A 14,367-nucleotide genomic window follows, 5' to 3' on the forward strand; every position below is an offset into this window, starting at 1 on the left:
ACAAAATCATGAGAGGACTAGAATGCGTAAATGTGAATTGGTTATTTACTCTTTCAGAAAACAGAAGAACTAGGGGCACTCCATTAAGTTAGCAAGTAGCATATTTAAAACAAATCAAAGAAAATTCTTTTTCACTCAATGCACAATTAAGCTCTGGAATTCATTGCCAGAGGATGTGATTAAGGACGTTAGCTTAGTTGGGTTTAAAAAAGGTTTGAACAAGTTCCAGGAGAAGTCTATAAATTACCGTTTGTCAAACTGACTTGGGGAATAGCCACTCCTTGGTATGAAGATTGTAAGCATGGGTACTTGCCAGGTGCTTGTGACCTGGATTGGTGAATGTTGGAAGCAAGATGCTGGACTTGATGGAACCTCGGTCTGACCCAGTATGGTAACTTCTTATGTTTTTATGTTCTTATATGCAAATAATATTGGGATTTCTTGTGCACACTGATGGTGACTTTCAAATGGGTGCATGGGTGCGCATATATCTGTGTGCGTCAGTGTGCGTCCGGCATAGGCGCGCATATGTGTGCACCTAATTTTAAGCTTGTGCACACCCAGCAGTGTAAAACAGGTTACGAATGCACAACTGCCTGCAGTTCACCCACCAGTTTGTCCATGTTTCTTCTAGGTCTTTCCAAACCCCCTGATTATACAGCCTACACTTCCCCCAGTTATCCCAGACCCCTCAAACCCCTCATAGATGCCTGTATTTTCTTTTTTTAACTTACACCTCCTCCACAGCAGAAGTAAAGTTACGCAGCACTGGACGTGGGCAAGTGCCCAGATGTGTAGGTACTTGTGCATGCATCTCTTGGCCCTGCCATGATATGCCCACAACATGCCCATACCACACCACATCACATTCCTTTTTCTTCCGAGGTGAGATCCGTGCACATTGACACATAGGAAGAGGGGTCAGGGTCAACTAGGAGTCATGCAGGATGAAGAACCAGAAGTGTCTGAAAGACCTCATTATTGAGTGGGCAAACTGGTGGAATAATTGGAAAAACTGGGAATGTCCCTCGCATAAGCATGTTTTAAGATCCACTTACATACGTGTGTTAAAACCGGCAAAGTCCTATGAAATATATGCGAAGTAGGTTTGTTCGAGAAGCCCCTTAAAATTAGGAGCATACTTACACACCGTAGGCATATTTAAATCATATGAACATAAGTGCACACGATTAAAAATGCTAATGTTTCTCCACGCAGCACGCTCTTTTTAAAATTAGCTTGTATGTGTTTAAAAGAAGCATATATTCTTCAACGAAATATTGAATAAATGGTAATCAAAATAAAAAACAAAGGAAAAAAAAAAAAGTAATACCTTGATATATTTCAATAGTTTACGTATACCCCATGGAACGACAGCTAGCCATTCAATGCCTGAAATAGGCCAGGATGGGTCCATAACTTCTTCCACTTCTTCATCTGCTTTAAGGCTTGGCTCATCCTGTGCATAGGCTTTGTGCTTTATTTTACGAGAGGTATAATAGTTAAGACAAAAGAAGTCAGCAGTGCCCATGATCATTTTTGTCTCTTCCTCTTTGAATTCTGGAAGCCTTGAAGATGGAAACCCTTGCGCTTTACTTTTTGCAGCTATCTGAGATTTCATCAGAGCTGGGTAGTCACCATCAATAAATATAGGCTTAGCAAACCAGCCAAAAATAAAGGCCAGGTGTCGTTCGGTAGCTTTTTCATCTGCCACAGAAGTTGGGTCGAGAGGTTCTGCCCAATCTGAATTTAGGGCTATGGACACAAACCCACACTGCTTTTCCTTAAACTGTGAATGGTAGGTGTGCCAGGCCTTAGCATGTGCTTTTATCATGTTATGCGCTGCCTGGTATGCGCCTATTCCTGGTTCCTTTATCCCTGGAGCAAACAGTCCCTTTTCATATCCATATGTAGCAACAATAAAAGGTTCATTTATTGTAATCCACAGTTTTACTCTGTTTCCAAAGGTACCAAAACAAAACTCTGCATATTTGTCAAAAATGGCAACTACTTTCTCGGAACGCCAGCCACCCTGATCTTCTACAGCTTGAGGCATATCAAAGTGATAGAGTGTTACCATGGGCATAATACCATTGGCTATTAGATCATCAATGACCTTGTTGTAATAGTCAATTCCTGTAAAAAAAATGACAGAAAATAAGTGTTTACATTATATTACAAATCATTAATTGGCATTTTTACAATAGGAAATTAGTTGTATCTTGAACATTTGTTTACCATTTTCTTTTCTTTTTAAGCATTTCCTAACAAATTTATATTTGCCAGCAGAAAGCACGATATATGCATGCTGAACACAACAGGGGATCCAAACCTTTAAATTATAATTTACACAGTAACATAGCAGATGACAACAGAAAAAGACCAATTGACCCATCCTATCTGCCCAGTTATTCCTATCCACATTATAAGAATTATTCCATAGGGATGTGCGTTCGTTTGAAACAAAAATAAAAATGTTACCAACATTTTCCATTTCAATTAATTTTAAACAAAACAAATGAAATCGTGTTTATTTTCCTCCATTTCATTTTGAAAATTAAAGCCTACAATGCTGCAGGACCCTTCGCTGTACTTTCCATCCCTACTGTGTAAGAGTTTGATATTTCTTTGTGGGACAGGAGTGAAAGATCTCTGATTGCTTCTGCCCTGCCAAGGACATTATTGGAAAAGATGCCTGCAGACCAAGGCAGCTGCCATTCTTATTGGTTTTTTTTACAGACAAAAAATTTCTTAGTATAAGGTAAGAGGGACTTCGGGTGAGGTGGGGGTGATGAATGGAGGAGTGCCCAGGAGTATTTTTACAGTGGCAGGTCTCAACATTTTTTTTTTATTTTGTTTTTCCTTTTGTTTTGTTTTGTTTTTTTAAACTCTGTATTTAGGAATTTTAAATGATACAGAAAGTAAAATCTTAAGACATAATTAAATGAAACAGTAGTAACCCCTTTACCCACCCTCCCATGGTGCCAAACTTTGTAATCGTATTTTTTCATTTTAAAGATACACAAAGAAACAAATTGAACAAACAAAACAAAAAAAATGAAGATCCCAGCTGCCAGCCATAGAAACCTATAGGATATCACTCCTTATCAAAGTCAGATTTTGTTTTCTTCCTCATTGGTTCTTTGTTAAAAACAAAAGTTCCATTTACTTGTATTGATTTATCAGTTGGCATTTCAGGTAACCACTAGTTTAAGAATCATATTTGAAAAACTATATATACCTATCTTTCGGCATTGCCTGTTATAGTCTTAAGATTAGAATTTTAATAAAATAATAGTAGATATGAAAGGCAGATGGAGGTATGTCTCCTGGTTTGGGTTTTTTCCTTCATTGTTTTCAGGCCCAAAACTATGTAAAAATGTTGGGATTCATGGGTTTCGTGGACTCTTGGCCCGAGGTGGAGGTTGATACCGCCTGAGGGGTGGAGCCCCACAGGTCTTCACTGTCGGGAGGCGAGGTCAGCTGCAGCAGGGGATACGATTGTAGATCTGTAGAGAGAGAACGTCCTGCGTCACTGCCACGTGATCGCAGATACCTGCACCGAGAAGTACTGTGAGGCGCCCCGAGGAACAGGATGAAGAGGCACAGTTCAGAGGAGTCACAGTTCTCAGGCAAGTTTGACAGTACAAGTACCAGAGCAGGAACTCCGACAGAGGAGCGCTAGGCAGGCCATGAGGAGCGGGGAGCGCGAGACAGGATCTTCTGGAGGTGTGATGCAGAGACTGTCTCGAGGGGCGGGACAGCATAGTGACAGATTCTCCAGTGTGATGACGTAGGCACTACCCCGAGGAGCGGGAAAGCACAGAGTCAAGTCTCTGATGTAGTGAAGTAAGCTGCCCTGAAGAGCGGGGATGCGTAAAGTCTCTGGTGCAGAGACATAGGCACTGCCCTGAGGAGCGGGGGAGAGCACAGAGTACAGTCACTGGTGTAGAGACGTAGGCACTGCCCCGAGGAGTGAGGAAGCGCAGAGTTGAGTCTGCAATGTAGTATGGTTGACACTACCCCGAGGAGCGGGGAAGCGCAGAGAAGGGATCTCTGATAGGCAGTTCGTGAGGCAACCCCGAGGAGCAGGGAGGCCAGCAGGCATGACCTCTGGAGAGGCACAGGGACTACCTCCGAGGAGCGGGGAAGCCTGGAGACCAAGTCTCCTACAGGAAGCTTAAGCAGGCCCCTGAGGAGCGGGTACCCGAGCCAGAGTCCAAAGCCACAGGTTGAGATCCAAGACAGGAACCACAGGTCCCAGGAGACAGGAACAAGCACCAGTAGGCAAAGGAACTCGATGCCAAGTCAGCTAACGTAGGCCATGGGAGGGGCTTATGAATCCCCAGCTTGTGATGTCAGTCAGGGGACGCCACTGAGGTTCCCGCCATAGTGCCTTTAAAGTGAGACCCGGTGGCATGTGCCTAGGAAGGCCCGGAGTCGGCATGGAGGTCGGCAGCATCTCAGCCGCCACGAGGAGTCTTGAGAGCCAGGAGGTACACGGCAGTAGCAGGTAGTCACAGCTGCGAGTTCACCCGAAGAGGACAGCAAGGCAATATATGACGTGAGTTGGGTTGGCCGTGGCCGCCCGCAGCCAACGGTCATAACAAAGAAAGAGTTTTAATGATTCTCATTGCTAAACATGCTGTATGAAATGCTAGAGATATATATAGAGCTGCTATTTTTAGGTTTCTATAAATTGTAAATTTAGGGATTTTTATCTTTTTACTTAATTAGGGTTAAAAATCAGTGTTTATGTGAAACCACTACTATTGCTAGGTAACTCTTCCAACTGAATCAAATGCAGACATCTCCAAAACACAAATGTACTGGCATAACAAAAAAAAGTACTCACATGCCTGAAAGTAGCCAGCGCTCACATTTTTTGACACCTACTCCCCCCTCTCATCCACCACCACAGACCCAGAGCTCTTTACCCCACAACCCCAGCCCAACCACTCTCATCTTTCTCCCCACTCCATACCACTCTCAAACCTTCCACCCATGTGCACTCTGTCCTCTTACCACCCGCTCCGATGATCACCATTAGGAAGAGCTGTGCAACAGAGCAGGCAGAAGGAGGCGGAGAAAGAAGGCTCTTCAGCTGCTGAAACTTGGGCAGCTGAGGAGTTGTGAGCATGGAAATGGTGCAAGAGTACTAAGGACAGTGGTGTTTTAACTGATGTTTATCCAGTAAACACTTATTTTGTTTATTTTTTTTGTATCAGTTTGCATTATCAGTAAACACTTAAAAACAAAAGCTCTAGATATAGAGCAAGAAAAAACAATCATGTGTTTGAAAGCGAGAGGTATTGACAGGAAAAACAGCTACTAGTAAAAGAACAAAATACATGCAATTAATATGTTGAGCACCGATTGCTTCACTATTTTGGTTTATACAGTTCATAGGTGGGAGTGTTGACTTGATGCATCATAGTCAAACCAGTCTGTTACAATTGACGGTACGAGAAAATGCTTTACTCATCAAAAGTCAGACATCAAGGAAAACACAAGGTTGTAAAAGAATTTAAGTAAAAATGGATTTTCTGGTTGTATCTACTTTGAGCAATCTTACTGGAAAGCAATTCATAAAATATTAAACTAAATAACAAATAAGAATATAATATATGACATGCTGGGTCAGAGCAAGATCCATCGAGCCTAGCATCCTGTCTCTGACAGTGGTCATTTTGTATAACAAGTTCTTGGTAGATCTTAAAAAGTAGATCTATTTTTTGTTCCTCGCTTCCAGGGATAAGCAACAGCCTTCCCAAATCTACCTGATTATTGTTTAAGGACTTTTCCTCAGGATCTTCTCTAAATCTCTTTATAAACCCCGCTATGCTAGATGCCTTAACCACTTCTACTGGCAAAAGATTCCAAAGCTTAATTGTGCCCTGAGTGAAAAAACGATTTTATAAGATTTGTTTTAAATCTGCTGGTTGCTAGTTTCATGGAATGTTCCCTTGTTTTACTATCATTTGAAAGGATAACCTTCTCCTATTTATCTGTTCCATACCACTCATGATTATATAAATCTGTATCATATCCACTTTCAGTTGTTTTTTTCCAAGCTGAACAGCCTTAACCTGTTTAACCTTTCTTCATAAGCGAGTCGTTCCAACACCCTTTATCATTTTGTTGCCCTCCACTGTATTTTTTCTAGTCCTGTTATGTCTTTTTTTGAGATGGGGTAACCAAAACCACATGCAGTACTCAAGCTGTAACCACACCATGGATCGATACAGAGGCATTATGATATTCTCCCTTTTATTCTCAATTTCTCTCCAAATAATTTCTAATATTCTATTTGCTTTTTTTTTTTTTACTGCCAGCACACACTAAGCTGAGGATTTCAAAGTATTATCCACAAGGACTTTGAGGTCCTTCCTGTGTGGACATTTCTAATACAGAACACAGCACTGTGTACCTTTAGTTACATGGGCCACCCTAAAGGTTTGCAATTTCATGCTTGAGTTCTTTCCTATCTCAGGGGTGAATACCATCTGGTGATCTGTTAGTGTGGGATCTGTATGAGAAGATCAATGAGGAGAGTCTGAAGGGCCTGACTATGTATACCCTGGAAGAGAGGAGGTGCAGGGGAGGTATGATACAGACCTTCAGAAACCTGCAAGATTTTAATGATGCAATCTTTCCGTAGCAAAGAAATCAATAGAACTAAGAGTCATGAAATGAAACTCCAGGAAGGATGAAACAGAACCAAAGTCAGGAAATATTTCTTCATGGAGAGGGTGGAGAATGTCTGAAATGCCCTTCCGGAGGAGGTAGTGAAGATGAAAACAGTGAAAGAATTCAAAGGGGCATGGGATAAACCCTGTGGATTCCGAAAGCTAAAAGGATGGAAATAAAGAAAAGAATGCATGTGGGTAATTTGCTGGTGTGGCGGTTACTACCCTTAACCAATAAGCCTTGATACTGTTAATGCAACTCCATCATTGCTCTCTGCTTCAATGACAGGGGAAAAAGGGGAATTGGATTCAGATAGCAACCAATGAGGGTCCCGACTTTTATGGTCTGGGAAACCGATAAGTATGGGGTGACTTGGCCAGACTGGATGGACCATTTGGTTTTTATGCTGTCACTTCTATATTTCTATTTTCAATTTGAATCTATTACATCTTTCAGTGTGACAGTGATATTCTTCAGCTGCTCAGAATCAGCGCTATCACAGAACGTGAATATGTCCCCATCATTCTCCTCAGTAAAAACCAAGGCAAAGAATTAATTTAGTATTTCTTCTGTGGCCTTTTCTTAACATTCCTTTTACTCCTTATTCCTCTACAGACACAACTTACTCCCTCCCAGGCTTTTTGCTTCAAATGAAAAAGATTTTTTAACTAGTTTTTACCTTTATAGCAACCTTCTTTTCAAATTCTTTCTTGGTCTGCATTATTATTTTGCATCTAACTTGCTAGTGCTTATGCTCTTTCCTATTTTCCTTATTTTAGTCTGTTTTTTCAAAGATCCCCTTTTGGCTTTAATTGTCTCTTTCACCTCGCCTTTACACTATGCTGGCAGCCATTTGGTCTTTCTTAAACCATTTTTAAAGCTTGGAATACATTTTGGGGTTCATTTTAAGAAGAGCATGTGCGCGTCCATGTGCACCAATTTTATAACATGCGCACTCTGGCACACGTTATAAAATCTGTAGGCCGCACACATATGCGTACCGGATTTTAAAATCCACGCACACATGTGCAGGCAGCGCACAGGGGGGGGGGGGGGGCAAAATTACAAATAATATGTGTAGCGACACAATTGGGCTCCCACAGTTCCCTCCCAGTTCGCTCCCTTGCATGTCCCAATATGACATTTACCCAATCAATATTGGGGTAATTGAAATCACCCATTACACTGGTCTACATTTGAAAAAAGGTTTTCTGCTGACCTAATTATTTTTGCTGATTTTACCCAAATTAAAGGTGCGGATTCCAAATATGAAGTCTAAAAATATGCAATATGTCAAATTTTTTCACAAATGAGAAATGTTTGATTAAAGATTATAAAATCGAATATCAAGGGTAATAAGAAGTTCTGAAGAAGCGATAGCATGTAATATATTTGTTTCATGCAAAAAATGAGTCTATCATCTAACCAAGAGAGCAATAGTTGTGTACATTTTAATTGTTAGGGAGAAATTTTCTCTTTTTGGATGCTCTGAAATAGTTATGATCAGGGTTGTCATGCTGTAAACACCAGCAGAAGTCTGCCATCATGTTTGTGTTCCATCTGCCTTGATATCTATGTTCCATGGTCTTGATGGAAGCATTCTCCTTGTTCTTCACTCATAGCTCCAAGATTTGAGGGAAGTAGTTCAGGTGGCTATCAAGGAAATGCAATTTGACACTCATGTTTGCTCCCAGTCTTTGAAAAGTTCATTACCTGCTATTAAATAAGTTGACTTAGAGAATAGCCACTGCTATTATTAGCAACAGTAGCATGCGATAGACTTAGTTTTTGGGTACATATGGCCTGGATTGGCCACTGTTGGAAAAAGGATGCTGGGCTTGATGAACCCTTGGTCTGATGCAGAATGGCATGTTCTTATGTTCTAACAAATTTTGAACTAAAAGGTTATAATTTTTGGCCCTGAAGTTGCCAAGAAATTCTGTAATCACGTCAGAAAAAGCAGACCAAGCACCCTTTGCTGTGTTACGTTATTGCTATAAGAGCTTATGAGTAGACAGGGCTTTGCAGAAAAACCAGACGTGACTGGAGGAAACGGATGTGATTTTTGGATTCAGCACACTAAAATACATAAAGATCACGTTTATCTTGTAGTCAGCAAAATTGATGTAGTCCAGTGTTATTATTGTTTTACCAGTTTTATTAGACTGTGAAATCTGTTAGCATTTTACACCGGTCAGGTGACAGTAGTATACCCCTACTATTGTATTCTTCCCTGTAACACTCGGAACTTTTATTCATACGGATTCCAGATTGGTTTGTTTCCTATACAACTTTTATCCTGATTGACTCTATGCCATTCTTAACATGTATTGCCATACCTTCATCAATCTGATTTACCTTGTCATGCTGAAATAATTTGTATTCTACATCACAGCATCCCATTATTTATCCTTCTTCCACCAAGTCGCTGAGATGTCTATTATGGGGTAGATTATATAACATGCGCATGCTTTCCGGCGCGCACACATGGACATGCCGATTTATAACATGTGCGCGACGTCGCATGCATGTTATAAAATCCATGGGCTACAAGCGCATGCGCACCAGATTTTTAAAACCATGCGAGCATGTGTGGGCGGCATGCCTGGGGGGGGGGGGGGGGATTTTAGTAGATTACGTGCGGTGATGAAATCAGGCCTTTCCCCAATTAAGGAGCAGACTGGGAGGGTTCCCCTACCTTTCTATTTCTCCAATCTTATATCTCAGACTTCTGGCATTCATACACAGACATTTTAAAGTATATTTTTTATTTGTATTTCTATTTTAATTCTCAAGCTGCTTGTTTGTAGATAATAAAGGCACTTTGGATCATTCCTATTTGCATACTCTTTATTTAAATCCATCTGGGATATTTCAACCTTTACCACAGTCTCTCTATTGGAATATTCTAACTTCCCTATTTAGCCAGTATTTTTTTATGATACCTCGCTTCTAACATTGTGCTTCTGAGATACTATCATCAGTTTTCTTTCTATGATAAAGTTTAATAACAGCTCTGTTTCCTTTCTAAATGTTATTATCAGCAGCCAGGTACCACCCTGGTTAAGGTACAGCCCACCCCACCAGAATAAGCTCCTCCTCCTTCTCCAGAATGTTCCCCAGTCATTAAAAAAAATCTAAAGCCCTCTTCCATGCACCATTATCTCATTCCATGTGAAGCTCAAACTGTTTTTTGGGTCCTGCTTGTAGAACTGGGAACATTTCTGAATAAGCAACCCTGGTAGTTCTGCATTCTAATTTCCCAACTAAAAGTTCTACACTTTCCCTTTTTATTGGTATCTACATGTGCCACAATAGCCAGCTTCCCCAAACAATGTCTAAAACATTATCTAAGTGATGTTTGAGTTCACCTATCTCCTTACCCAGCACACAAGTTACCAAAAAATCTTTATGTCCACCAGCCACCCTGCTATCTACATTCCTAATGATCTAATCACCAACTACAATAGCAATCCTAACCTTTCCCTCCTGGATATATGCCACTGAAAACACATCATTGATGCAAGAGAATAAGGCAATAACTGCATGGCAGTCCTAGTTACAGGATAACTTTATGCCACACTATGAAGTTCTCCTTCTATGTGACCTTGCTACTACAAAAGAGGACTTGGACTGCCAGACTGGAGTTCAGACTGTTCAACTGCTTCCTGATGGTCTTCTTTATATATCTCTTTGTCTGCTTCATTTTCTCCAGGTTTGCTACTCTGGCCTCCAGATATCAGATGCACTTTGTAGTGGTTCACACATACAACCTTTCACCAACAGATAGAGAATCATGTGGCAGATGGTACAAAAGACTGGATAGCCTTCATGTTGCTGCTGGACCATTTTCTGCATTTTAATTTTGTTATGTTATTTACAGCTGTTTGAAGACTGGATATGCAGAATAAAATTTAGGTTTGGTTTATGTCATCTTGTCAATGACCAACAATAGTACTAAAAATAAGTCAATTACCAAAGTCTGGAATAATTAAACATTGATGTAAATAACTAATTGGCTCTTATTGTGAAAAATGTTCCTCCTAATTGGGATAGCAGTCTAAATATCAAAACACATGACTGAGGTTGGTGAGAGATGGAGAAGGTGAGGGTGAGTGGGAACCAGAAACAACTGATCATTCTTCCAGGAACCAGCTCTCACACCTTCTCAGAACACAGAATCAATTTAAACTTGCAAATTATTTTCCCAGCACACAAAGATACACAGAATTAAAATTGAAATCTTACTACATACCAAATTAACAAACTCAAACACTTCTTTTCCAGTATTCATAATAGACTTGGAATTAAATTTAAATCTCAAAATGCATACAGGATTAATTTAAACATGCAAAGTATTTTATCATCACAAAATATTCACTCAATAATAGTTCACTCTTCAATCCCTTTTTCAAGTTTTAAAACAAATTTTCCCCAGCAAACCCATACTCACAAGTACTGCTCACTCACTAGCTAATATAGCTTCTGCTATCTGCCCTACCATTTCATTGTATTTCATAAAAAAGCTAGTCATCAGAATTATTTCGCAAAGAGCATGTTATTTTTTTTTTAATCATGAACCGGTATGTTTTTCTATAAAACAGTCAAACAATGGATTTGAATACTTCCTACCTACTATGGACATTTTTGCAAGTATATTTCACAAATGTTTATATACAATATCTACAACGTAAAACAAAGCAATGATTTAAAGACTGCACAAGAATATTGTCAGAAATAAGCAAAAGACTTTAAGTGAGAGGCCTACATCTTCTATAATTAATTTTGGCCTGGCAGATTTCTCCTGATTCTTTGGTATTCCAGTTCAATTGGATCTGGCCTTTGTTGGATTATAAGACCATAAGCCTTCATGTGCAATAAGTGAGTATTTTTCTCTATTTTATATTCCCCTCCCAATTCACTTGGTCCAGGCCAAGGGCCACAAACTGTGAATCTTTCTAGCAGACAGCTAAAATGGACCCTCAGTCTGGCAGAAAGGTATAATTGCTACATGACTTATTTTATTTATTTTCTGGGCGTATTACCTGTTTTTTCTGAATATCTGCTCAGAGCAAGGTACAGGGTACTATCAAGCTAGGGCGAGAGAACATAGTAGAAATCTCAACTTTGTGAGACTTTCTTCACTCCAAATGTCATCAAATCTTCACTGAGGTATACTATGCTGTTCGTACGTCTCACTCTGCATGTAAAACTGGCCTCTAAACCCTTAACTACCTCCAAAACCTCACCTCGAGCTATTAGCTAGCTCTCCTATAGAGATATAAATAGTTGAATACTGTGAAGGCCTCCGCAGAGTCTCTCTCCTTCTTGTTCTCTCTCCCCCCCTTACGCCCTTCTCCCTCTCCAAGCCCAGACATGGCCGAAATTCAATTTGCAAACTTTAACGCAAATTGCGTTAGTAGTTATTTCCGGCATTCAAACTGTGCGATTGCATGCATTATGCCATCGCATGGGGCAATATTACCCCTCATTTTAATTAATCCCACCCAAACCCCTCCCTGATCCCGCCCCTTCAAAACATTTGCATTTGTACCATGTGGTAACATGATTACCACATGCATTATTGCGTGCGTTAATGCCATAACGCATTTTGATGAATGACCCTATAATTTCGCCAGCTATGTCTAAATATTGACCTCAAAAGTTTAATATATAATTGCCAGTCGTTGGTTTAGAACTAACAATTTCAAAGGAAATATTTTGTTTGTTTAACTTTCATGTGCTTTACATTATGGTACACACAGGTAAGGAGACCTGACTCAGGAACTAAACCCAGTTCATCCATGCCTCTCAGAGGTATATTTAAAGATTTATCTTGTTGAATCTTAAAATAGTGTCTCACAAGAAGTGAAATGAAAAGCTTGGCTTTTGTTGATAAAATACTTATAAAGCCTTGTTTCCTGCCAGTTTCCTTAGAAGTGAATTTTCAAAGGAGTTACATACATAGAAATAGCATTTTTCAAGGGTCCATTTACATGCATAAAACCCAGTTATTTTAAATTTTTTTTAATAAAAGGAGTCAGATGTGGGTGTGGTCTGGGTGGAGAATGGCCATTCCTGATTTTATTAATGTAAGTATTTATATGGACAACCGTGCACCAGGGTCCCCTACTGCGTAACGTTACTTCTGCTATGGATGGCGTGTAAGTACAAAGTCCTGAAACAAAAAAAAAAACCAAGGCTAATTAGCAGGGTTTTAAGGGTTGGGCTAAAAGAGTAAAAGGACGGCTATTTAGCTCAGGGGGTTAGGAAGTCCTATCCTTTACCTTGGGGGAATTGGGAACGAACTGAGGAAACTGGTATTTGTATTGACATGTGTATCTACTAAAATTCCTTCACTTATGCAATAGAGGTGGCATTTGCATGCACGTACGTGCATCCATATAAAATTATGCACACACGTACACTCGTACAGACTATTTTGTACAGTCTATGCATATATGTGTGTATGTTATAAAATGTCCGCACCCATTCATGCAAGCCAGCATACGTGCGTACATGTGTGTCCATGCACAGGTACGAAAGCTATCCTCAGTGTATTATTGACTGTAAGGAGGTAGGACAGTGCTGGCATTCAAAAAATTTTGCATTTTTTACAGCTATGCGCCAGATTTAAGTTTTGGTCAAAAGTAAGACAAAACAAATTACAAAAAGCATGCAGTTTATTTGCAAACACTGAAATAATACACCTTTCTCCCCGACCAAGGATTTCATGTCCTACAGCTTCTGAAAAGGAAGATAATTAAAAAAAAAAACTGCAAGTGAAAAAATGAGCAAAATGTGTTGCGGAGCTTTGAGTTTTGCATTTTTGAGCAAAATGTCCTGCAGCACTTTTTGTAAGTTTTTTTCTGCCACCATTTGTTCTATAGCTTTTATTTCCCTTTAATTAAATCCTTGGGCAAGAGTTGCACTATTTCAAGACCGTGCAAGCAAACTGATTTGTTGACTTTTTTCTGTTTTTTGCCCTACTTTTGCCTAAAATTTAAAGTTTTGCATTTAGTGTTCAGTTACATTCCACTGACAGCTTCACAGTACGACCCTAGATTTAGATGCTCTGGGAGAGTTGCAGGATCAAAAGCCTCTGTGACCTGAAATATGTTAGTAAAACATTAGTCCATTTGCATCCCAGTGGACACATCCATTATAGACTCTGTAGCCTTTTGACTGAGGCCAATTGGTGATCCTGCAATCCAATCTTAATATCTATAAAATAAAAGTTAAGGTTACTTAGAAACCAACAGAATCCCCGAAATATGCTTTATGTTGATGTGGGAAGGTCTGAAAGCAGTCTTCAGGGGTACTATTAAATTTCAAGAAAAAGCTTGCTCAGCAGGATGTTACAGGATTCAGAAATTGTATCATCTAGTGTGCAACTAAGGCCTAATTAGATAAAATTAATACAATGTAAATTTCTTTCATATTCCTTCATAAAGACTAAGACTCCCTTCCTCCATATTTCTGCATGTCAAGAGCTGGAAAATTATTAACCAAACTCATAAATAAGACTTGCAATAATCATTATATTTGTAGTCTAGGATAACTTTGGGAATATGCAGACATAAATAATACTGTGACAATCTATATACCAGTACCAGACTTCAATTAGGAAACAGAACTGCATTTTGATGAAGGTTGTTTTCTCAAATATCAGACCAG

At 39.7% G+C, this 14,367-nt stretch overlaps 1 protein-coding gene across 9 annotated transcripts in view; it reads right to left on the reverse strand.

Annotated features, from left to right (window-relative positions):
- LCTL (lactase like) overlaps nt 1–14,367 on the reverse strand; it is a 241,435-nt gene that overhangs the window by 130,837 nt on the left and 96,231 nt on the right. For all 9 annotated transcript variants that reach the window (XM_029590227.1, XM_029590210.1, XM_029590244.1 and 6 more), the window contains one exon: nt 1,334–2,136. In XM_029590227.1, coding sequence (XP_029446087.1) covers nt 1,334–2,136 — 803 coding nt within the window. The remainder of the gene's footprint in view (nt 1–1,333; nt 2,137–14,367) is intronic.

This window comes from Rhinatrema bivittatum, chromosome 1, assembly GCF_901001135.1.
Source record: "Rhinatrema bivittatum chromosome 1, aRhiBiv1.1, whole genome shotgun sequence".
Lineage (NCBI taxonomy): Eukaryota > Metazoa > Chordata > Amphibia > Gymnophiona > Rhinatrematidae > Rhinatrema > Rhinatrema bivittatum.